Source organism: Vigna radiata, chromosome 8, assembly GCF_000741045.1.
Source record: "Vigna radiata var. radiata cultivar VC1973A chromosome 8, Vradiata_ver6, whole genome shotgun sequence".
NCBI lineage: Eukaryota > Viridiplantae > Streptophyta > Magnoliopsida > Fabales > Fabaceae > Vigna > Vigna radiata.
In genome coordinates this window covers 38,132,251-38,157,910 of record NC_028358.1, presented here as the reverse complement: position 1 = coordinate 38,157,910, position 25,660 = coordinate 38,132,251, and the positions used below count along the sequence as shown (strand labels likewise).

General features: G+C 33.6%; 5 protein-coding genes across 7 annotated transcripts; 3 read left to right on the top strand and 2 right to left on the bottom strand.

Annotated features, from left to right (window-relative positions):
* The first annotated feature begins 1,278 nt into the window (after nucleotides 1-1,278).
* Nucleotides 1,279-2,134, top strand: LOC106771320 (putative glycine-rich cell wall structural protein 1). Its single transcript, XM_014657278.2, has one exon. It carries the CDS (start codon nucleotides 1,478-1,480, stop codon nucleotides 1,940-1,942), a length of 465 nt encoding a protein of 154 aa, XP_014512764.1. The 5' UTR covers nucleotides 1,279-1,477; the 3' UTR covers nucleotides 1,943-2,134.
* A 4,396-nt stretch (nucleotides 2,135-6,530) lies between these two features.
* Nucleotides 6,531-8,902, bottom strand: LOC106772459 (glutamyl-tRNA(Gln) amidotransferase subunit C, chloroplastic/mitochondrial). The gene is made up of 5 exons (XM_014658871.2): nucleotides 8,652-8,902; nucleotides 8,520-8,560; nucleotides 8,158-8,213; nucleotides 6,902-6,950; nucleotides 6,531-6,814 (listed from the first exon to the last, which is right to left on the bottom strand). The coding sequence occupies exons 1-5, from the start codon at nucleotides 8,862-8,864 to the stop codon at nucleotides 6,739-6,741; spliced, it is 435 nt and encodes a 144-aa protein (XP_014514357.1). The 5' UTR covers nucleotides 8,865-8,902; the 3' UTR covers nucleotides 6,531-6,738.
* LOC106772458 (Golgi to ER traffic protein 4 homolog) lies at nucleotides 8,788-17,801 on the top strand. 2 transcript variants are annotated; one of them, XM_014658870.2, is made up of 13 exons: nucleotides 8,788-8,914; nucleotides 9,019-9,104; nucleotides 9,363-9,442; nucleotides 11,743-11,821; nucleotides 12,409-12,490; nucleotides 12,694-12,844; nucleotides 13,595-13,685; nucleotides 15,364-15,447; nucleotides 15,700-15,746; nucleotides 16,406-16,534; nucleotides 17,005-17,089; nucleotides 17,301-17,378; nucleotides 17,476-17,801. In XM_014658870.2, exons 2-13 carry the CDS (start codon nucleotides 9,057-9,059, stop codon nucleotides 17,491-17,493), a joined length of 972 nt encoding a protein of 323 aa, XP_014514356.1. In that variant the 5' UTR covers nucleotides 8,788-8,914; nucleotides 9,019-9,056; the 3' UTR covers nucleotides 17,494-17,801. The 2 variants fall into 2 exon arrangements, with proteins under 2 accessions (XP_014514356.1, XP_022641189.1); XM_022785468.1 differs by lacking the exon at nucleotides 8,788-8,914 and having other exon boundaries at nucleotides 9,050-9,104; nucleotides 9,344-9,442.
* A 1,732-nt stretch (nucleotides 17,802-19,533) lies between these two features.
* Nucleotides 19,534-21,543, bottom strand: LOC106772201. The gene is made up of 3 exons (XM_014658437.2): nucleotides 21,367-21,543; nucleotides 20,016-20,358; nucleotides 19,534-19,897 (listed from the first exon to the last, which is right to left on the bottom strand). Exons 1-3 carry the CDS (start codon nucleotides 21,513-21,515, stop codon nucleotides 19,832-19,834), a joined length of 558 nt encoding a protein of 185 aa, XP_014513923.1. The 5' UTR covers nucleotides 21,516-21,543; the 3' UTR covers nucleotides 19,534-19,831.
* On the top strand, nucleotides 21,473-25,008 carry LOC106772200 (pentatricopeptide repeat-containing protein At2g16880-like). Of its 2 annotated transcripts, XR_002669377.1 has the most exons (3): nucleotides 21,473-21,569; nucleotides 21,877-24,325; nucleotides 24,758-25,008. XR_002669377.1 is itself a non-coding variant. In XM_022785467.1 (2 exons), exon 2 carries the CDS (start codon nucleotides 21,951-21,953, stop codon nucleotides 24,219-24,221), a length of 2,271 nt encoding a protein of 756 aa, XP_022641188.1. In that variant the 5' UTR covers nucleotides 21,473-21,569; nucleotides 21,877-21,950; the 3' UTR covers nucleotides 24,222-24,698. The 2 variants fall into 2 exon arrangements, 1 of the variants encoding a protein (XP_022641188.1); XM_022785467.1 differs by lacking the exon at nucleotides 24,758-25,008 and having other exon boundaries at nucleotides 21,877-24,698.
* Nucleotides 25,009-25,660: the final 652 nt, after the last annotated feature.

Genomic DNA, 25,660 nt, shown 5'->3' with positions numbered 1-25,660 from the left:
CAGAACATACACCAACGAGAATTGAGTCTAGTCTTGAGTTACAAAGTTATAAAAAAACTCATAAAATTTTTCATTTTCATCTATTTAACAAGTATATTTTTCAGATATTAAAGCTTTTAAATTAATCTTATATTAATACATCATGAATAAATTATATATATTGGCACAATATTTTTGAATTAAAAAACATAATACATTAATTAATTTTGAAGTGACTTACATGCTCTAAAACATTATTTACGGGAAATTTAAGATAGATGTTGGAAAACAGTGAATTAGGCTAATAAAGAGGGACATGGTTACGTAAGCAGAGGCAGATATTTATGAGACAGCAGTAGTGGGTGGAACACGTATATAAGGGTATCCCCACAACTCCACCTAGAAACAAATCTAAACTGTCTATAACGAGATATTTAGCACTTGCACAAACATACATACATATATACATGTACCCATCATGCCCTATATTCAAAGGATAAGATACCTCCAACCCAACCTGAGAAGATCAGCAGAATTCACTTAAATAAAGGTAGAAAGCAACACTCTCAGTTTAAGGTCTAAAACAAGTTTGAGGGGTCAAAGGTATTTCAAATCACCTTTTATCTTTTATCTTCTTAAAGTAGATCAAATACTTAAACTTTCACATAATACAAAAATTGACAGCATGATTGTGTGATGCTTGAAATGGTTAGAATAAAGTTGGAAGCGATAGAGATTTGGCAATGATCCCATTGGTCCACTAAATACTGGTTCACTTCAACAATGTCATGACTTAGCTTATCTAAAACATTTTCAAAATGAAAAGCCTATAAACAGAAGTTTGCCCAAATGACCAAACATAAGTATTTGGAATGACAATCTTCACTTCATTAGGTCCAATTCAACTAAATTTATCCAAAAACCATATACCAGAAGCAGAATAGAGAGGGAAAAGGTTGAAAAAGATGTTGCAGGTTTTCCGATGGTAGCGTGACAACTTGTATTTAGAATCATCAATTACCGGAAAGTCGGTGGTGGAAATCACCTCATGTTTCTCCTTTCCAACCACTCATATCTCTCACTCTCCAACACAATTAGTTTTGACACTTCATTATTATTATTATTACTGTAATATTCAGATAGACGAAAAAAGTAGTTGTCCCGTTGAATAAAAAATGAAAAGCAAGTAAAAAGAAAAAGTGGAAGAATGCACTAAGTGAAGATCACGGGTTGTGAGTCTTGTGAGTCATATCTCATTTAAGATCATCATCATCATCTTCGTCAAATCCATTATATAAGCACTTTCATGCACAATGCATTCCCTCGTCAAACCTCACAAGAATCACATTCCCTCACTCTCTTTCTCTACCCTAACATCACTTCTTCTCAAAAACAGTTCTAAGGTAGGTGTCGGAGAAAAAGAGAGTTTGTATTTTCTTCAACAAAAAAAAAAAAAAAAACTTCTCATAATCACCATATAAAACACCCCCACCGCAAAATGTTAACGCACAGTCTCAAGCACTTTCTTCTCTTTCTTTTCTTCTTTGTCACTTCCACCACAGCAGCAACCGGACCCGCCGGAAGGAAGCTCCTTTTTGACATGTCAAGTGGCGGTGCACCGTCCTCCGGAAACCCCACAGGGGGCACTGGTTCTGGCCGTGGTGCAAACTGGGAATACAGCTGGGGATGGGGCTCTGGACCCGGCACCGGCTATGGGTTTGGATCAGGTTCAGGTCGTTCTCCCACTGGTTTTGCCAGAGGATATGGATATGGATATGGATCCGGTTCTGGGTCTGGCTCCGGGTATGGATATGGATGGGGTAGTGGTGGTGCTCGTGGCGGTGGTTATGGGTCTGGAAATGGCTCGGGGAACAATGGTGGCGGAGGCTACGGTGGAGGAAATGGTGGTGGTGATAATAATCGGATTCCATCAGCATCTAAGAGCAAAAACAACCATGGGTAAATTATTGTAACATGGAGCTATATATATAAAGATATATAGCTAGCTATGTGATAGTGTGATATTATAGTATTACTATATCTATAATTACTGTTATATATGAAGATAAAAAATGAATGATGGGATGAGAGGTTCTGAGTGTAGAATTTTAAGATGCAGAACTTTTTTATAAATAAAATGGTTTATTTTCTTACACATGATTTGCTTAATGTTTTGTTGTTTGTAATTATGAGATATTAAACTGCATGATGCCTATGTTACACAGAAATAACTTTATATTTAAATTTGTTGTCATTTTCCATGTCTTTCAGGTTGCTATTTTACTGTCATGAATTGTTCATGATTTCTAAAATTTATTCATTTAGTACAAAATAATTAGTCAGTATATATAATCGATATTAAATCTGATATTCGATTGTACATATATCGTGATAAACTGAACTTAAGCCGCCAAATGAATAAACAGATTAAGTAAATAATGATGGAAATTGGATCTAACCAGTCACCAAATGATAATAAAACATTTGATCTTTTGTTGGAAAAAGTGTTCAAATAATAAGATGTGTTTGATTATTTCTTCCAGCAAAATTATTTCTTATAAAATGTAAGAGTAGAACGAGCTTAAGGAGCAAGCTTTTGTTGATAAAACAGACATAAGCTTTAAAACTGTAACATTATAGTAGGAGTTTACTGGGTTTAAACCTTATTGGTGTTATTGTAAGCATAAAAATGGACTAAATTTGCATTTGATCAATAATTTATCATATCTTCGCTGTTATGTTTAAAGTTTGTAAGAAGTTATATTCGAAATTTATTTATCATTCTAGAAAAATTAAATCTTAAATATAGTTTTTATTTAGATAAATTCCTACTAAAAAAATCCTTTAACTTTTATCCTTAAAAAAAAAAAATACTCCGTTTACTCTTCTAAAATATGGGAGTTTTTATTTTAGTCCTAATTCAAAATTTTAAATAATTATATTTTGTCTTTAGTGTTCGTGTAAGAAAAAACAATATTTCTTTTAGAGATCTTGATTAATAATACTTTTGAAATAACACAAGTTAATATTATATTACGTATTCCCTTTAGAATAGTTGTTTAATATATATTTTGTTCAATATATAAGTGATTAATTAATTAGTGCTATATTAGGTGTTACTATTATAAACTTCTTCCTTTTTACATGTATTTTCATATATAAGTAAAAAAAAAATCATTAGATACAAACTCATTTAAAAATAAAAAAATAATTAGTGTCTAAATTAAGTTAAATACTATTTTATAAATTAAAAATTATTAATATTTAAAATAGTCTTTATTTTTTTTAAAAAAAGTTAATTTGTAAATAAGAATTTAAATTAATATCTTAACATTAACTATCAAAATTTTAAATATTTATTATTTTATATTCTAAATTAATCTCTAATTCATAATATAGTAATAATAAGCAACTAAAACTTAGATAATTAGAAACTAATTTAAATTTTGATTCACAATTTTTTATTAATAACAAAGATTATTTTAGATATATATAAATTTTAGTTTATAAAATAATGTTTAACTCGGTTAATACAATGACCAATTATTTTTTATCTCTAAATTAATTATTATTGAATTTTTTTTAGTGTTTATTGTTAAATAATGTCATACATAATTCTATTGCAGTTTCGTTAAAATATTCTACATTTAGATAAATCCAGTTATAGTCTTTACTAAATTTCTGAAACAATAAATTTTGTTCACATATAGTCCCTTTCGATCATGGTATAATGGTTTTTAGAAAGCACAGGATGTCATAGGTTTAGGTTTGGCGTTTTTTCTGTAACATAAAAAGACAGATCGATTTGGCTGCAATTGATCTTAGCGATCATGGCAATCACTTTCAACATATATAACTAAGTCAAGGAATGTAACTTTTAAATCTTAAATGGCCATGAATCATTTCTAGCCATATATCTTTCCACTAACTCCCCACTAAGTTATTGCCAAACAAATCTATGTTCTCATATCCATTTTATCATTACCAACATACACCTAATTTGCCGTTAAAGCCATTACATATAATAATACACATAATCTATTTCTTTAAATATATTCTAAAGATAAAAAGATAAACTTTAGAGATGTCAATGTTCATTAAGATATCTCTATTTGAAAGATACACTATGAAATGTTTTGGCTATAGGGTCAAGTAATTTCAAACATCTTCATAATTTCTTTTCTAAAGCAGTTCGGATAATTATATTTTCGTTCTGCCTTCGTCTTCATCTTCACTTCAACCGATCGTAGGTACTTGCTAAAGATACTCTGATGTTTAAGTCAGTAAGTAATCTGTACAAGGGTTGAAGTAATAATCTTAAATATACGGTAAATGTGATCACCTACCTCTAATATCTATTTATAGTTTTTGATATGAGTTTGAGATTAGTGAAATCTTAATTATAATCCAAAGATAAGGTCGTTTGACTCCACTCATGTCTACTCATGTTTGTTCGAACCGATTTATTAAAATTTGACATTATTCCTAGTACCTTGCGTCTTTAGGTCGTCCCGTAACTATCTATCGTCTAGGACTGTCTAGTACTACGATAGATGGACGATTATTTTATGTCTACATAATTTTATTTGAGCAACAAATGATATATGTGATTGTGATTTTTTTTTTTTAATTAAAAGTGATTTCATCTCTTCCACTCTTTTAGTCTTTAATGAGAAGCAACTTTAAGTTGTTTCCAAAGAAAACATAAAACTTTATTTTTTATTTAAATAAGTTTAAGTAACAATAAATAGTTATTTTATTAAAAGTAATTTTTTTTATATAAAAAACAAGTTTTAGCTAATAGATGCAAAAGTCTTCTTATCAACATCCATTAAAAGATAAGATTTAGATTGCAATTTCTTGGAATTTTTTTCATCATTACAGATAAGTCTCTAATAGAAATTGACACCATCACCAATTAGTGCTGACATTAACATCATTTTTTACTCGAAAAACCATTTTATAGACAGATAAATACAAATACTGTTAATTTAGTTGTTAGACTTAACTGTACTTTCAGAAACATTATTAAGTTGAAGACACACTTTTAGTTTAATTGATAGCCATAAAATAAGAGTTCAATAGTTCATTAGCAAAGCTTGAGCCATCATGTCACTAATAAGTAAAAATTGTTAAAAGGAAATGCACTAAGTAAATTTAATAAGAAAAATGATCTTTTGAGATACATAAAAATTTTCACATTATACTATTATTTTTTATTTTTTATTATTTATTTATTTTTTTTAAATATAATTTTTTTACAGCTATTTTACCTTTTATATTATGTGTCAATATAAAAATATATATCATTACTGAATTAATAATGAGTTATGAAATAAACTTTAATGGAATATTAAGTTTTACTTGTTGGAGTGAGGATCATTGTGATTGAAGAAGACGGTTCAATAGCACTATAGTAAGTGATCGAAAACTTTGTAACACAGAAATGCACTACAAATATCTGCAGTCACTAGAGTCCTTCTCAAGCATGAAGATTATATTGGAGCAGCCATTTATGTTTCTTTCAACCTAATGCTTACAAAAAGCAGTACGAAAGTTACTTTCTCTTCCAAAGAGATTATCACAAAATATTGTATGCGAAGAAAAAAAAAGAAAGAAAAATTTATATTTCAAACTTACAGAGCCAGTGAAGATTAGTAAAGAATATGTTTCAGGGACAACTTTTTTTCTTTCAAACATATTCAAATTAATTAGTTTTTTTTTTTCTCTTTCAAATGTTTCATAAACATCCTATGTATGAATAACATATCATGTTTTCGTTCCAAATTGTATATACTTACTACTTTATTTTGTATTTCTCATTTAATTGAAATTCATTAAAAATCATCATTTGCGTTTTACATTTTCTTGATCCTAAATGTATTTAAAAATCTTACTCCAGATGCTAAATTTAGTCAATACATTAAGTAATAATTAAATAAATAAGTCTTTAGTTTGATGATAGTGGTTTAATTTCTTTAACTAAAGTATTATGGTTGAGTATCTTAAACAAAAAAAACCTAGTTCAAAGGAAAAAGTAAAAGTGATTAGTTATGTTTTCTAACACAAATTAGTCATTCACCAAAAAAAAAAGTAACAATAATAATGTAAGGCCTGGTTTATGGTATTTTTCTTTATTCATGTCCATGTTTTAGGCAATTAGTCTTCTAAATATTGGAATGATAATGTGATGCCTTTGGTAGAAAACGAGTGTTAGTTATTTATTTATTAAATAATTTGCGCTGTGTATCATAATACTTTAATAGCCTTATAACATATAACTTTCTTATTTTGTAATAGCTTTCCATTTTTATATATCATTGTTTGAATTATAATAATGATAATGTTTGGACACAAGAAGCAATGATAATACATATGTTGAATAGACCGAGTGCTAGGCGTAGAGATGTATTTTCTTGGAGATGTTTATCAAATGCTTTATCTCCAGCTATTCATTGCTATAAACATGTTATATCTTGTTTTGTTTTGAAAACCCACATGTATTAGGAATTATATTTGTACATGAATGAAAATGTATATTAGTATACATGTAGGTATGGGTGAGTATATTTATTCTAGTCACATGACTATGACTTAAACTCAGTGCAGGTGCAGAGTTCACAAGCCGAACTAAATTCCCTCAAAAAAATCCAAAAGAAGAGTTGGGTCAAATAAGAAACCAAGAGATTCAAAGTACAGCAAAAGCAATTTTAATGTGTTCTTCCTTACACCAAATAACTCATGTAAGCAATTTTAACTTTAGTCCATGCTTAAGACCCTCGGAACTTTAATATAAGGCTCTTCATAGCTTGGCACAGAAGCGATCATGGCGTCCCTGTCAAGCACACACCATGTTAGCACCGTTAGTTTTCCAGTTATGTCCAATTGACATGTACTGAATAAGAACAACAAACCCACTCACCTATGGTCAAATGTTTCAGGAGCATTATCACGCAAATTGTTTTCAGTTTCTACAGATAACACAAAAAGAGTTAGCAAGAAAAAATGTGAAGTCAAATCAATGAGCAAACGATGCTTTCTGCCAGTCATGTAAAAGAACCAATGAACATAAAAAGTTGTAGAAAACACATTAACTGAAAATCACTTTAACATGTCAACTGATATAGTATTTTCCTCCTGGTTGTTCATGAAAAGTTATAGACAAAAGACAACCATCCCAGGCAATTAGCACAATTATTTAAACAGACTGGCATGACCAAGTTGAAGTTTAAGAAAGCAATGACTAGAAAGTGGATAATATGTTCATTTGCCAAGGTATTGATTAGCTTTGGTACAAGGTAGCAATATCACTGTCACATTCATTCCAGTCTCATACTTTAAGAGATGTCAATCAGGTCACTGATATTTTTGCCAGATATTTAGATTAATAGGATTAATAGTTTTTATACTGTTCCATCTTTTGCCTGTTAGAGATTTTAGTTGAGGTATCTTGCATCTCATACCCATGTGGGTTTTAATGTGAATTTTCTTTGGGGTGTTTAACCCCTGTTTCCCACAAAAAATATCACCGTCATTTCCCAGTGAATAGTTACTAAGGCAGCGTACCAATATAGCGCAATACATATATGGATATATGTGTGTATGTGTGTATAAAAAGGGAGAGATATTAAATTAGTTCCTGGCATTCAATATAGCATACCCAGGTTCTAAACCCCAAGAAAAAGACACTAAGCTTGTGTTTGAATTTTTGCTTGCTCACATTGAACCAATGTTGTTAAATGCCAGTGCCATGATCTCCATGCAGGGTGGAATTTTGCCAATCACCATATTAATTTTGTGAATGGCGATGCGATAGGCCGCAATGGCATTCTTACATGGCAGAATTTTAGCTCTTCACCATCCGCCATTGATAACATTGGATTGAACGCCATATTCAGTTTGAGAGTGGTGTTAACGTTTAATGTACCTCTGGAAACGGGATTGGCATCAAACTAAAACACTCTAACAATGCATTCTCTACTGAAAGAATGTATTGCAATCACAATTTACAACCCTCCCAAATCCACAACGGAAAAAGAAGATGAAAGAATTTGCCTTATGCATTTCGAAACATTTTTTGGCATCAAGGTATGGTGCAATCAAACTACAGAAAATCCAAAGTAAGGATATGAAATCATGGATAGATGATGAAAGCAATGATAAGTATTCACAAAGAACCTGCTCTGATGGAGGGTTCAACGTTTTCAAGATCAACTCCCTGTAGTTGTCCAAACCTGACACACAATACAAGTCAATCCAAATTCAAAAGTTTTGTTCACTCCAAGCATAATCTCCACAAATACAACAAAATCTCCAGTTAGAAACAAACAGCTAGTCCTCAAAAACCAACTAAAAAGCCTCCAGAATCCAAATTTCAGGTTAGCAACACACTCCCTACCTCATTCTTCTTAACTATCAGTGTTATTCCATATTATCAGTCAAAATTTATTAAAAACCATAAAATTACTAACGAATATCCTTAATATGAAGTGAAAAATATATAATTAAATAGTGTTACAAAATAGTTGGTTTTGACTTACCAGTCTATAACTTGTTGAATTTTGGGGGCAATTTCTTCAACCTGCAATAACATTTTTTTAACATTTGAAATTCAGATAAAAAGTATATTTACAGTTAGAAAGGAAATGAAATAACAGAAAACAAAGCAAAACCTCAGTTGGGGTAAGTGAAATTTGAGCAGTTTTTGCCAAACGAGGCAAATCCGGAGGCGGAAGAGAGGAACAAGTGGTGGTTGAAGAGAAGCTCTGAAACTTGAACAACTTCCGGTGGTGGACGTTAACCGTTACCGCTGTGAAGAAACTTCTTCGATGCCACACTGCATTTGCAGTTAACGAAGCTCCTCTCACAAACCCTCTGCTACTCATCTTCCTCACACTGCAATTTTCCTATTATTCCTTATCCCTTAACAACAAAGGTTGTTTTACAAAACTTTTTATTTTCACTTTAGTCCCTAAAGAACTCAAATTTCTCTGAATAGTCTTTCTATAAATACTATTTTTTTTCCTTTTCCAATTTTAGTTTTTCATTCGCAAAAGCACGAAGAGTGCGTCGTCCTCATGTCGCGACAGAGATCCAGAAGAGTCGAACTACCTCCCGCTCAAGAGGTAAGCAAAATCTGCGATCCTTCGATTTTGCTTCTGCCTTTACAAGATTCCTTTAATCGATTTTTTTTTTTGTTTCTTTTTTCATAATAAATAAACTGTATGTTTTTTTCCTGGACGATGAACCGTTGCATTGGTTGAAAATTAACGGTTATACTTTCTATTCCTTTTTATTTTTGAGGTTTCTTTCTGAGGTTTTTTCTTTCTATGCTTCATTACATGTTTTTTTGTCAAATATCAAGTTTCTTGCGTTTCGGACAGAATATTGAAAAATTGGAGAAGGTTGTGAACGAGGGAAATTATTATGGAGCTCAGCAAATGTACAAATCCATTAGTGCCAGGTTCGTACATTGTCTTCGTGTTACTTATTCTTCAAGATAAATGTACACCGTTTATTTTATATTCTTAATTCGATCTTCATCGTGAACTGCTACTTTAAATCGCAAGTAATTAATTTTTGCGTAGCTATTTCTTTCGTCTACTACTGCATTTTTTTACGAATCTAGTATATGTAGTAGAAGACACAAGCTAGGGATAGCAGATTAGTAAAATAGCGAGGCATAGTTCATCATTTGGGGCTCTTGAAAAGGAATTTTTATCATTGGTAAAGAGGACAGCAATACCATAAATTTTCATGACCTACTTAATTTTTGAGGGTAGCTAGACAGTGTAATCTAAAGCAATGTTTTGTTTTGGTGAACTCTAAGTTTGTTTAGATTTAAGCTCTGTTTAATTTGCTAAAATGTAAGGGATAATACAACACACATACTAATCCTAAGTCTCCTGGTGAAGCTTTAACTCAACCAGAGTAGCGACAAACAATGATCAATGAGAGGTGTCTTTCAAAGTAATGGTACTTGGGACTTGGTTCCTCTTCTAGTTGGCCAATCAATTGTTGGGTATCGATGGTTGTATACTCTTAAAACGATACCTAATGGTAAAAAATGATCATGGTTGTATACTCTTTAAATGATACCTAATGATAAAAAGTGATCATTATAAAGCTCGCTTGGTTGCCTAAGGATACACAAATCTATGGCCAAAGTTGTAATGGCACTTTATCTAGTGTTGCCAAAATTACATCTATTTGACTTCTCTTTCCATTGCAGCCATTCATCGTTTGACTCTATTTCAGTTTGAAATAAAAAATGCATTTCTACATGATGATCTAGATGAGGAAGTTTAAATTGAGCATCCTCTTGGATTTGTTTCATAGGGAGAGTCATTTTGATATGGTATGTCATCTACATAGGTCTCCATATGGCCTCAAGCAATCATTCCATGGATCTTTTGGATGTTTTTGAATGGTCATCTATCAATTTGGAATGATATGAAATGATGTTAATTATTCTTTGTTGTAGCATCATTCTCTCCAAAGATTTATCTATCACATTATATACGTGGATGACATTGTTATCATATGTAGTGTTAAGAACGGTATTATCCTACTAAAACAATATTTTGTTAAAAAGTGCTAGACAAAAGATCTTGGACACCTGATAAATATTTTCTCGGTATATAAGTTTCACAGTTTAAGGATGGTTCAGTCACATCTTAGAGAAAATATGTTCTAGACATTTTACGATAAACAAGGATGTTAAATGCTAAGTTTGTGGACACATCAATGGATCCGAGTATTAAACTTACCTGTCCAAGAAGAACTGTATTTTAATCCTTGGATATATAAAAGGTTAGTTGGTGAATTGCCTCACTGTGAGTCATCTTGACATCGCCTTTGAAGCAAGCAAAGCAAGTCAATTTTAAAATCTCCTAGTCAAGACCATTGGGATGTAATATGGATTATTAAGTATATTAAGAATGCTCCAGACACAGGCCTCATTAATGAGGATAAATGAAACACTCAAATTGTGGGATATTTTGATGCTGACTAGGAAGGGTCACCAAGTGATACTCCATTTTGAGGTGCTGTATTTTTGCTGGAAGTAATTAAATATTGTGAATAAATAAGAAACCAATGTTGTGGTAAAATCAAGTGCAAAAGCATGACATGGCGATGATGTAAGTCACTTGTGAGCTCATTGATTAAAACAACTCATCAAAGAACTTAAATTTGAAGTTCCTAATGCATCTTATATGTGACAACCAGGTAACATTATACATTGTCTCTAATGTTGTCTTCATTGTAGGATCAAACATATTGAGATAGATTGTTGTTTCATATGACAAAAAAAATGGAGTTTGGAGAAATCACTAGTGAAGAGTTGACTGACATATACAATAAGTCTCTGAGCAGACTAAAGATCGACCATATTTTGAATCAAACTAGGCACATATGACCTTTATGCTCCAGTTTGAGGAGTATTATAATTATATAAATCCTATATATTGAAGAATATCTAGATTATACACGTATTATTAGGAATACTTTTATTTATTTTCGTATCATGTCTTTATTATTAGAGGATATTAAATTACTCAATTTATTATATTGATTTTGTTTTTTCAATGTAATGAAACATTCATGCTGCCACAGAAACACATGGTTTTAGTTCAATGTCTCTCTTAAATATAGTTTAACAAAAATGAATCCACTACCTTTGGCATGTAACTTTATTGTTTCTCCACGCATACTCATCAGATAAGGTGTTGTCATTAATGTAGCATACATTATTTGATGCAGATATGTATCTGCTCAGAGGTACACCGAAGCATTAGATATCCTACATTCAGGAACGTGCATTCAATTGTCCAATGGGCAGGTTCTACATTTTCCATTTCAATGTCTTTAAAGATATGCGTTTGTCAGTTTTATAATTTTCATATTGTTATATTATTGTAATTTATAGACTGTTCATGTCTGCTGTTCTACTATCAGCCTTTTTTCCGTGGGTGGGTGGGGGGCTGGAGTAGCTGTGATGGCTTCAAAGGCCATGTCTCTGCGTCATTTTTACTTTGTCTGCTGTTATGTGAGCTGTGTTTTGAATTATATAACATGATTGACTACTTTTCCTATCTAGATCATGTATTTTTGCCTATCTGAGACATCTGAAATGCTGTTAGATACTTTTTTGTATATGGGCTTGGGCCCATCCCTATGTTTGTATGTATATATGTTCTTAGCTGTATTAATTGATATAAGAGGATTATATGTCATAAATGTATACCATTTCTCTCTTCACATGCATTTAAAAAATTCATTAAGAGAAAAAAAAAGGACCCTTTCCATTATATTTAAATTTAAATTAAACTTTAAAATGTCTTTCCAATGTTAATATACATATATTACAAGACATTCAGTAGACCTGTCAAACAGAAAAGTGTAACAGCTATTTCCTATTTATTGAAGGTAACCTGTGGAGCAGAGTTAGCTTTATTGTTTGTGGAGATATTAGGAAAAGGGAAAGTTCCTTATGATGAGGAGATTCTTGGTTCGTTCTTTATCCTTTCGTATGCAGTTTTATTTTTGAGTCGTTATTTTTTTTTGTGGGTTTATTTGTGATGCGATGTAAATTTTCTTAATTTTACTTATCATAGACTTGCATAAAAGCATTCATTCTTATTTGGATTCATATATTATTTAACCATGAAACAGTCGTTCTTATTACTAACTATTTTTAAATGTTAATGGTAGAACGTCTCAAGAAAATCTATATATCATTTCCTCGGGTTGCATTACCCCAACACCTGTGGGATGTTGATGACATGCAGCAGCTTTCTGAAAGCATTGGAAGTGCAAAGACACGTGTTGAGGGCTGTTCCTCATTCTTAAAAGCTGCTATCAAGTGAGACTCAACACATTAAAAGTCTCTAGATTATATTTAACATTTAACACTCCCCCCTCTCTTTTCTTTGCGGGTTAATGTCAAGTACTGTTGTGTTTATCTTAAAAGATGTAGTTTAATTCATTGTTCACTTTACAGAAAGATATTAAATCATTTAGATATCTTATTAATACTTGTAACTGAGAATCTATTTGATCATAAGTCGAGGTGACTTTTATGTGTTTCAATTTACAAGCTATAATAGAGAAAAGTTTGCAATATCCTATATGAGGAAAGTGTTTTGATTTGTTCTGCCAGCACATGCATTTATGTTTTTTTTTTTGTTGAATTAACTGATCAGTACAAAAACTTCTAATGTTAATTGAGGGCATAAGATGTAAAAGGATTTATGATTGATCCTCTCATCTATGTTTCTGACATGATTGATTCTCATCATATCTCAAATCCAGGTGCTGACTTCAAAATTATTTACCTTGTTGATTTAGTTCGCAATATTTTAGCAGAAATATCAGTTGCGATTAAAAGGGAAAACATGTCTCAGTAATGGAAACAAAGTGTGTATTATTTCTGAAATGGAAATATTACAGAAGAAAAAGCATTTGTATTTCCCAAATATATTGTTGATAAGACTTTTGTGCTCATAATTATAATGAGTGTGCAGAAACTTAAATTACTTGTTGGGAAAATATCTAGATTATAATAATTTTTTGTCTGAATAATATCTTCTCTCTTTACTTGCTATCTATTCAGGTGGTCTGCCGAAAATGGAGCAGGTATTAATGGATCTCCAGAGCTGCACATCATGCTAGCTGAATACATATTTTCTGAAAGTCCGGAGGTGGTAAGTTTCACAGGCTATTTTTTTGAATCTTATCTTTAATCTTTATGTGGAAGAAAAACACGTGTGTAGATATGTAAAAGCTTTTCTGGATCAACATTTAACAAATTCGCATAAACATGGATTAGTTGCCTAAATTTAGATATTTTTGGTTGCATTTTGTCTATGAGGATGTGGAGAATTCGGAAGCCATTTTATGAATGTTTGGAGAATCAAATTGTTAGTTATTGAGGTATTATATAAATTAGGTAGTGATGCTAGTCAAATAAATTAGGTAGCTGTTAAAATTATAGAAAATTGGCTGAGATGAGAAGAAGAAATTGCCAACGTTCTTTGGGTCTGAATTGGCTAAATTGCAAATTGTAGCACGTCCTCTAATCTCTCTGAAAACATGATTTATTTTCAAATTGGTTTCTAGACCAGTGTTATTGTTAGAAAGGGTTAGGCACTAGATAGAGATGATGAAATTATCGGTGTCTCTCAACTACTACTTTGTCTGTGATTTTAGTCGCAAATTTTTGTTTTAAGGATAAGCTAGAAGTCAGGCTTGGAGACTCCTTATCTCTCTTATTTGCTCTAGTGGTAGCTGTTTTAAGCTGATACTTTCAAGGGCCATGTAAACGTACCTCCTTTTCTAATCTTATATCTACCCTTAATTTCCTTGAATTTATCTCAGTTTACATGAGACTAGGCAATGCTGATATAAAATTGGGTTCTTCTTCGTCTAAATCTAAATATATCTGATTTTAAGGTGTTAAAATTTTTTGGTATTCTGTCTCGGTCTTTGTACCCCTTCTTTAATCTCAAATGATTGGGAATTTCCGGAAGTACATTGGATCAAAGTAAATACTGATGGTGCTGCAAAAGGTTGTTCGGGTGTGGCTGCTTGTGGTGGTATTTTTAGAGGTAGTAAAGGAGAATATATTAGTAGTTTTTCTGCTTTTCTGGGCCTATAAAATTCTCTGTATGCAGAACTTATGGGAGTTATCTATGCTATGTAGTGTGCTTGGAAGAAGTTCCCACATCTTTGGTTGGAACGTGACTCAATTTTGGTGTGTAAAGTTTTTGATAATGAAAATATAGTTCCTTGGACTCTTAGAAGAAGATGGAGGAAATGTCTAACTCTTTGTAGAGATATGGAGTTTAAAGTTTTGCATATTTTAAGGGAAGGAAATTGTTGTGTTGATAAGTTGGCTAATATGAGTTTGGTAAATAGAGAAAATTTAAAATGGTATTTTTTTTACATTCTAGTATTAGTTTGGATTTTTTTCATAATAGATGTAAACTTCCAATTTATAGGAGAGCTTAGTTTTGGTTTATGTATGCCATGTATTCTTTGATCATGGGTTTGGTTTGCAGGCCCATGATTGTTTATTTTTTATTTATTTATTTTTTAATAATATTTTTCATGTGATTACAAATGCTAGATATGTTTTGGGGTGTAACATAGCTGAGATATCAAAGAATATAATGATGCCTAGCATGAACTTTTGATACAAAGAAAGAAAAAACTTAAGTTAGAGTACATTGTTGCATAGATTGTTTGGAGCAAGTGACATATCTGAATTTTGGGGCTGCTATGGAAATAGCTTTATGCTGTGAAGCTTTGCGTGCCTTTAAAAGATTTAAATTTTATGATATTTATGTAGCGAGTGAATATCCATTTGCTTTTTACCTGCAGGATATGGCTAAAGTTACATATCATTACGTGAAAGGAAATAATCCAAAGAAGTTTGCTACTACTCTCGTCAGTTTTTTGGGCAAGGTCAGCCTCCTATTGTTTTTATTCCTTGTTATTTGGCTCAGCTTTCCAATGTTGTGTGGGAGGCATCCCAACAATTTTGATCTACTTTTCTGCTAAACCTTGGATCGACTTTTGTGATGTTTATTTATGCTTATGACTGTTATATTATTTTTATTCTCAAACTTAAATGGAGGAGATAGCTGATGAATTTACTTTTTTCTTATGGTATAGTTTTGGGAAGGATCAACTGATGTGTTTTTTCAAATGTTGTAGTGTTACCCTGGTGAAGACGATTTGGCCATTGCTCGGGCAGTTTTAAGGTAAAAAGCATTTTAGTATGTAATTCTCTCTAGTTACCTGGCAATAATATCAATGTTTCTGACTACTGAATATATACCATGATGAAATTTATGTTTTTCTTATTTCATTTGAACTGTAGTGCATAGATATTTCTCTGTTTAATTTTTTTTTTTTTGGTTTTTGCGTGCATTTAACTTGGCTCCAATATTGTTTGTATCTGGCAGAATGTATTATCGCTAGGTTTTCATCTACTTTATTGTCAAAACAAACACTTCCTATTCAGGTCACAGAATGTAAGATTTGGATATTGTTTCTTGCTAGTAAAAACAAACTTAAAAGAAACGATAATAGAATCAGTTTAAAGCTATTCTCCACTCCCTGTTTGGTATCTCTAGTTTAAGTGATAATGAAGAAAATTTTCACTTCAGTTGTACTAATCATCATTGATGCATGCATAGTTACTTACCTTAACCCCATGACCTCTCTACTAATGCCCTTTCAGTGGGTATCCTAGGTGACAATTGAAGTGTAAAGAAGTGAATCCACTGTTTTCGATGATGTTAACATGCTTATTAAATTTGAAGTCCATTTTTTGTTTGGCTAGTGTCTTTCAGCTGTACTTCCCTGCGTATTTAAACAAGGTTTGAAACTGATGAATTGCTCATTTCTTGCACTATAGGTATTTATCTGTAGGCAATTTGAAAGACGCGAACATACTAATGGATGAGATAAAGACGCAAGTCGAATCAGCTGAGGTTACATTTCCTAAGACAGAGTTGATGCAATTCATTAATTATCTTCTGCGAACGTAAGTCTTTTATGTTGTTCGACTTAAACCAAAAAATTGATCAATTTCTGTTCTAAATGCAGACATACAAAAGGGGCATTCTGCATTACTTTAATTTTAAGGGGACTGGAAGCGGTTTAGTTCCAAGATTATTTAGTATTTTATTTGTTTCTAAATTTCATCTATTACAGGATTTAAAAACTTCACTTTGTTATGGACAATGGATAGGAATAAAAGAAATCAAACTAAAATTAAGGACCTTATTCTGCTCTAAGGACAGGAATAGAGACATAATTAATTGGTTACCACTTGATAAAAGAGAAGCAAGGTGCTCATCGAATTATGTAATAGATGAAGTTACATCGGATAGGAGTCATATTTACTTAGTATGAGATGTTTTTAATGGGAAGAAGGGTTTTCTATTACAGTACTTTCAAATATTTAGAGCTCCATTTTTGTTGCAAACCAATGCCTTCTTTTTGTTATGTCAGGTTGGAGAGAGATGCTCTGCCTCTTTTTAATATGTTAAGAGCAAATTTTAGGCCAAGTATTGAAAGGGAACCTGCGTTCAATGAGGTCAGATAACTTACCAAACAAAGTCATGATCTGTTTTCCTCTCTGTTGTTGGTAGAGATATTAGTTAGCAAATGAATATGTGGGCGTATCCGTATTGTCCAATGAAAATTCTAACCTCTCTTATGTGATTTTGTTGAGGTTATTTTTGTTTTTGCACGAAACTGAAATTTCAAGCCATGTGCTGCATTTGATGTGACAAACTGTGATTCAGATGCTAGATGATACTGCCGAGAGGTTCTTTGGAGTACAACGAAAGAACCCCATGGGGATGTTTGGAGATATATTCAAGGTGACTACTGATGCTTTTCTATAGTTCAAATATTAACCAACCCACCTTGGCACTTGCAAAATCAATGAATTAAGTTGTGTGCTAATTCCTCACGCAGTTGATGGGAGCCGAGTAATGATAATCAATATGGAGATACAACAGCCACTCCGACAGAACATTCAAATATTTCTGAAATTTTTTTCACCTCATCGATCAAAATCTGTGTTATCTCGTGATTTGTAAATGCTTTTAACAAAATTTTGTTTAGTACCCATTTCGAGAAAAAAATTATGTAAAATTACTGTTATTAGCTTTTTGTTTTCTGGCAAAATCGGGGTTGGAATGACTTGCAGAGAACCAAAACTTTTCCTGTTGAGCACCTTTTCATTTTCCATTTGATCATTGTTATAAATGGACGCCGCATCTGAAATGTTTTCCCTTCCACATTTAACTTTATTCTACCCAACCGTCAAGTTATCCCTTGCGCAAAAGTTTTATGAACCAAATCAATTACGCTATCTAAATTTGTTCGAAACTATCAATTGAAACATTAAATTTTCCATTGAAACTAACTTCAATTCATATAAATCTTTTAAATTTATTCAGCACATTTTGTATTTTAAACGTCTAAAATTACTACATACCATACATTCATCATAATTTTGTTTATTAAACATTTACATAAAATAAAATGAGTGTTTAAAAAAAATAAGTAATAAAACTAAATGCATTTATTTTATTTACTTAATTTAAAAAATAACTCTCAATTAACTTAGGTCATAAAGCTCATAGGCACACATCTTTCTATTTGATAGAGCCGTCAAAACAAGTTTGAATCTCTGAGCTAATTTAATCCACTGAATATTTTTTAGTCCGACCCACTTGAACTTGGTTCACCGGGGTTAAATTTGTAATGATCCCAATTTGGTTCACCAATATATTATGTTTTTTTATGTTATGAAAACCCAAAACCTAAAATGTAAATGTGGATTTGGTCCTTTCACCATTCGTGGAAGCTGTCCGAGGAACCCGACACGGGCTTTCCCTTTTTTGGGATGATGCCATAAACAAAACCTTGGGCGTTGCAGACTTTCATGATCTTCATCATATATACTCGAGGACCGAGTTTTGTGCTGTTAACATCTTCCTTCTCGATGCCTCCATTTTTTTCTCCCTTGTCCGACTCCTATTTCTCACGTTTCTCCTTTGGCTTCTATAATAGAATACTATCCTTCCACATGCATTTCTTTATCTGGTTATAGTCGATGCTTCGTCTCCGTTCTCTTCTTCAGTGATTTCCTTTTGCACGTAGGGTTCAATTTCTTTATTAATTAACACCATGAAGATGTCCAGTTTTGTAATATATAGTTGTTTGAACTTCGGATTGTAAATGGAGTTCAAGCATTATAGAATCTTATTTAGATTTCAATTTAAAAAAAATTTATTTTTCTTGAGTGAAGAAATCAATCTATTTAATTCCCCAATTCATAATAGACACTATTAGATTCAAATATTTTTGATAAGTGAATCAGATTGAATCAACTCACTAAATAATTAATCCATGATAGACTGGACTAGATCAAGATGTCTGTTTTGACAACACTACTATTTGTCACAAATAATAAGAGCAAAAAATAGAAGAATGATTATAAAAATGTAAAGTTTTATATTTTTTTAAGAAAAAAGAGAATAAAAAGTAGAAAAAAATATAAAATGAATGAAAAAAAAAATTAGGTATTTCTAACAACAATAAAGTACCAAGCAACTTTCTTTGTGTGCCACCATAATTTCTTGGCACACCTTCATATCTTTAAAAATTGCAATTGCACTTTCTTTTCATTTTGAATTTTGGAACATGCAATTCAGGAATGTTCAGAAAATGCATAATCTTAAATACAAAAATTATATTCTCTATTGTACATTTTGAAATATAATTTTAGATTGTATTTTTTATTTTTCATTTCATGTTTCACCATCTGAAATGTCTTTTTAAGGAAAGAATGTGAAGAGTGGAGAGAGAGGTCGGTGAAGGAAGAAGAAAGTTGCCAGTGGAGGTGAAAGAAGAAAAGGGGAGGCCAGTGGAAGTGGAGTAAGGAGTGCCGGTGGAGGAAGAAGATGAGGGCACAAATGGAAGTGAAAGAAGAAAGGGGTGAGAGGTACATGGATGGAAGAAGAAGAAGATAAAGGCAAAAATGTCTATTCACCTAGCCTATGGAGTAGCAAGGAGAAATGTATGGAGGTGTAGGAACAAGTTTTGCCAAAGTTACAGTTTAAGACTTTGTGCAAACTAACTAAACCCCACCACCATTAGGTCCGACCTTAAATATTTTGTTCAAACATGCAGAAGAGGAATGTTTACACATATGATGCAGAACGCTGAACTTCCCAGAAATTATATAAATGACATTTGTCATTTATTGATAAACAATATACAGAAATAGTTGAAATGCTGGAAACTAGATCAAACTCTGAAGTTACTCGTCAACTAAAAAGACCACTCCATTGTCCTTTTTAAAGTTGTGTTGGGTATGATCAATCACCTGTTAGTAGAATAAAAGGCCATGTGAGCCAGAGCAAAATCGACTAAAACATAAAGTCTTTAACTAGGATGCATACAGCTGCCAAATTATCCTGGAAAAAGATAGGAGAAAAACTCACGTTTGTATTGCTCAACTCTAGATTGTAAAAGTCCATTGCATCTGCCTTAAATAGAGGGCCAGCATGCCACGTTCCCCGGTTAAGCTTAAGAAATTTGGAACCTGCAACCTTGAAAACTTCGACATCATCAATGTCAGGAGGCACGTATGAATGACCGCAACGGGACTGCACAATCTTCTTGCCTCTGTCATCCTTTAGTTCATTTGAATCAACAATGGACGACTTTGCCACTCCAAGATACCAAGCATGCCCACCAACAGACCCCAGGCACTGAGTCACGTTTGAATGATGTGTAATACTAGAAAACTTGAGCGGGCGATTCTCAAGATGCATAATGTAGAACCTATCAAATGCACATGAATTCGAATAAGCTTTATACCAATCCAAATAAGAGAGTTGAATAATTATACAAGCCTAATAAAGCTGCAAAAATATGCAGAGAAAAACATATTTAACGCATTTTTTGCAAAGATTCCACAATGAATTCCATGGTTTCTATGCCAAAGAATTTTGATTTATAGGTTTACAGGGGTAATCAGATTATGTTGCCCGTTAGAGTACAAGATACCTCAAATTTATCTATGAATAAAAAGGAAGAAGAAAAAGGAAATATAATCCTAACAGCAGAGATGATACTGCAACACGAAATAAAACAATAAGCTAATCTCTATAAATCTATATTTGGCCAAAGCATAGACTAATCATAAAATATTAAATGTAACCCACCGAACCAGACCAATTATAATTCCTAGTGATGCTGGCATTAATGACCAGAGTGCAGCTTTTACACTTCAAAAAAGACCAAAATAAGCAATTTACTCCCCAAATATCCCGCACTTGAAAATTGGCCCCCGAATATATCAGACGGTTTGCTTTCACCGAGTTTTATAACCCGGGAGAACAAGAACTCTCGCTCTTTTTCCTCTGAAACAAATCCCTTTGCATGTTTGGAGGAAAAAGTATTGAACCAACGTTGAAGCCACATTGGTTGTTTGGCATTCCAAGTTGGTTTTATTCCTCTATGAAGTTCGAAGCATTGGTTTTCACGGTGGCATAACTAGCTCAACTCTACCATTTATAAGGAAAGTGTACCTCATCTGAATCCGAGTTACTTACTACTTCATGATTCTTTGGAGTTACGCATTTACTAATAACAGATGGTAAGAAAAACTTCCAATTTCCATGTATTGTTTTTTTTTTCAACTTAAGACATTCAATTACCTGCAAGTTGCACATATTGGATGGCATTAAAACTCAATTCTATAACAATACAGGTGGAATTGACAAGAGGCAAAAAACAAGGGAGGGTGAGAAAAACCCTAAAAATGGAAGGTTGATTGAAAGATGAAACCTGGGAGTTCCGTGGGTAAGGTCGAGTTGAGCGTCGTGTGGACCAAATTCTTGGCCGTCTGGCGAAGCCTCGATGACCTGGCCGTAGTCTTTGAAAGATAACGAAGTTGCTTCCATTGCTTTCACTGTCACTACCTTCGTCGCTTCCATTCCAAATTATGTCTACGCACTCACCACCACCTCACACGCCACAATTCGGGATGAGTAAGAATCGCTGCTATCTCTTTTCTATTATTTTATTTTGGCCAGAATTTATAAATTTGTATTATTTGTTCGGTTCAGCTTTTTTTGGTAATGATCTTTGTTTAAATAAAAATATTATGAATTGTGCTGCCTACTAAACTTACTATAAATTTATATATTTTAAGTTAATTTAAAAAAATGTTAATATTTTTTAAAATTATTTAACTTTTTATTAATTAAGGGATGCGATTATTATTTTCTCAAGATAATTAATTTATGGTTTAGTTCAGAGTCTTCTTTGTAGAAATCTTAATAGTTTTCATATTAGCATCTAGAAGAACTTAACAGGAGGATGCTTGAAAAACCCTAAAGTAAAGGCAGGGGTGAGAGAGAGAAGAGAAGATGAAGGAAGAAGAGGTGGTGGAAGGCATAAGAAGGATTCTGCAACAGAAGAAGGAAAATGGAGAAATAGAATCAGAGAAACTAAAATGTTTGATACCTCACCTCACTCATCCTCTCATAGACTCCATTCTCTCATGCAAGACTCTCCAACCCACCACACTCCTCTCCTTCTTCCATTGCCTCCAAACCCACGCTCCACCTCCGCTCCGCTCCTCCCCTCACGCGCTTCTCTCCATTCTCCCTCCCCTCCTCGCCCGCCGCAAATTCTCCGACGCCAAGTCCCTCCTCATCTCCTTCATCTCCTCCGATCGCACCCACGCCCTCCACGCGCTCCTCCTCCGCCCCCGCCGCCCCCTCACCAAACCCCTCCTCGACACCGCCCTCGGCGCCTATGTTCACACCGGCCACCCTCACCACGCCTACCAACTCTTCCAAAAAATGAAACGATTGCGTTTTACTCCCAACCTCCTCACCTGCAACACCCTCCTCAACTCCCTCGTCCGCTCCCTCTCCTCCCACTCCACCTTTCTCGCCTCCGGCGTCTTCCATGACGCCGTCGCCCTCGGCGTCAAGCCCAACACCAACACTTTCAACATCCTCATCTACGGTCACTGCCGCCATAAAAAGTTTGACCACGCCCTTGCGCTTGTTCAGCAAATGCCCGAATTCGGGTGTTTCCCTGATATCGTCACCTACAACACCATTCTGGATGCCCTGTGCAAGAAAGGTCAGTTGAATAAAGTGAGGGATGTACTTACAGAAATGAAGAATGCCGGCTTGGTTCCCAATAGGAATACTTATAATATCCTTGTTCATGGGTATTGCAGGTTGAAGTGGTTGAAGGAGGCTTCTGAGGTTATTGACTTGATGAATAAAGATGGTATGTTGCCGGACGTTTGGACTTATAATACCTTGGTTAGGGGGTTTTGTGATGAGGGGAAGATTGGTGAGGCTATTAAGGTTAGAGATGAGATGGTGAGTTTGAAGTTGATACCGGATGTTGTTACTTATAATACTTTGATTGATGGGTGTTTTAAGTGGTGTGGCAGCGTGGAGGGGTTTAGGTTGATTGAGGAGATGAAGTTTAGGGGAGTTGAGGTGAATGTGGTGACTCACAATATAGTGGTTAAGTGGTTATGTAAGGAAGGTAAGATTGATGAGGCTAGTGATGCTGTGGTGAGGATGGTGAAGAGTGGGGTTTATCCCGATCGTTTTACTTATAATACTATGATTAATGGTTATTGTAAAGCAGGGAAGTTGGGAGAGGCGTTTAAGATGATGGATGAGATGGCACGGAAGGGTTTGAAGCCAGATGTTTTTACTCTTAACAGTGTGTTACATACTTTGTGTATGGAGAAGAAGGTTGAAGAGGCGTATGAGTTAACTGTGCAGGCTGGGAAGCGGGGTTATATTCTTGATGAGGTGACCTATGGAACTCTGATCATGGGGTACTTTAAGGCTGAGCAAGAAGGCAAAGCGTTGAAGCTTTGGAAGGAGATGAAGGGAAGAGGGATTCTTCCTAGTGTTGTCACTTACAACACTCTAATCAGAGGGTTATGCCTGTCTTGGAAAACTGATCAAGCAGTGGATAAATTGAATGAGCTTTTGGAGAAGGGTTTGGTCCCTGATGAGTCTACATGTAACATCATTATTCGTGGTTACTGCTGGGAGGGAATGGTAGAGAAAGCGTTTGAGTTCCATAACAAAATGATGGGCAAGTCCTTCAAACCAGATATCTTTACACGTAATATTCTCCTTCAAGGACTCTGTAGTAGAGAGGGCATGCTGGAGAAAGCTGTTAAACTCTTTAACTCATGGGTCTCCAAAGAGGCTTCCGTTGATGTAGTTACATACAACACATTGATATCAGCCCTTTGCAAAGAAGGGAGACTGGAGGAAGCATTTGATCTTATAACTGAAATGGAAGGTAAAAAATTGGAGCCCGACCGGTATACATATAATGCCATTGTTAATGCACTTACACATGCTGGTAGGATTGAGGAAGCTGAGAAATTCATGTCAAAACTTTTAGAGGCGGGGCAAGATGTGAAACCTCATGAAACTTCGAAAGAGCTTGATGCTTCAGGTGATATTATGTACTCAGAGCAAATAAATGATTTGTGTACCCAGGGGAAGTACAAGGAGGCAATGAAACTATTTCAAGAGTCAGAAGAGAAGGGAATTGGTTTAAATAAATCTACGTATATCAAGTTAATTGATGGGTTTTTGAAGAGGCGAAAAAGCGTATCCAAGGTTGCCCAACCAAATTGAAACAATAAATTGGCTATGTAATCATTATGGCATTGGATTTGGGATGCTCATAATGCTGAAGCATGTTGTAGAGGTTCTGTTATGATGACACTGAATAATGTCATGTAAGTTTACGTCTTCTAATTTCATGTCTGATTTTTTTAACGAGACCTGTAGTGGGATCTTATTTTTTGTGGTAAGGGGTGAGTATGTGGAAGGTACAGGGAGTTAAATTGTGGACCAGGGTGTAAATATGAGAGGGCACCCAAGGTTGCGAGAGAAGGCTTCTAGCTTGTTCTGCCAAAAAATAGCGTTTGTTTTATTCTGTAAATTCATAGAATTAGTTAATCAGCACAAAGGATTTTTTGTGTATGTTAAGAGTGTTGAATTCTTTTATGACATTAGTGGAGATTCAAATTGTCATAGCATATTTCACATCAAGGCCCTCCCTTCAACTTTGTTCTTCTCATTTTAATTTAATTCCTGGTTTTGTTTGTACTAGTGCATGTGAGAGTTTGATAACTTGCTGATAAATATTGTGTTATGTTATTATGCAGTTTCAGACATATTATTCCGTATCTGAAGGGAGATGTAAGGTTGTCTTAGTAGTAAAAGTGGAAGAGAGAAAGGGACAGTCTTGGGTTTGTTTGGGTTATCTCCTCTCGGCTAACAAAAGCTAACATATGCTAATCTAAAAAAATTTAGTTTCAGTGTAAATGTCCTTCAATTCTATTTGCGAATCTAGTGATTATAGTGGTGACTTTGCATTTCTTTCTTTACGCTTAAATGATGTGAACTTCTTCATTTGATCTTTGTGCAGAATTGATGCATAATGTTAAATTTTTTATTATTTCCAAAGAGACCATATCAAGTTTGTTAGTCCTTGTGTCGCCCATCATTGGCTTCCTCTTAGTCCTATGCTTAAGATGTTCAGTCCTCTGTGTGAGGAAGTACGTTGAAGAACCTACAACAATGAGAGATAAAAGACCAACTTATAGTGTATAGGTGGGTTAAACCTCAACTTACCAAGCAAATTTTGTAATGTTGAATACTTTCTTAAGAATTATATTTATAAATTGATGCAGCACATATGAGAATAAAATAAAAAATTTCTAACATCCCAAATCATTAACATATCACTGTTTTCATCAAATCTGTCATGTAGTCAACACAAACTACTGGGATAAGTTTTGGTGGTTGCTGTTGCTGTGGAACTTCTTGAAACTGAGTTCTAATTATGTTTATATGTAAATAAAATGCCGAACAGGGCGCTATTGTCGTAGTTTTATGCATCTGATTTTGGTGCAATATATTGGATGTGAATTGGGTTTTATCAGTTTCCCTGTACTACCAATATATGTATCCTGATTTACTGTTAAATGTGTGACAAGAAGAGGTTGATAATACATATGATGTATTTAGGTAAACAACTTAGGTTGATAATATATATGATGTAAATA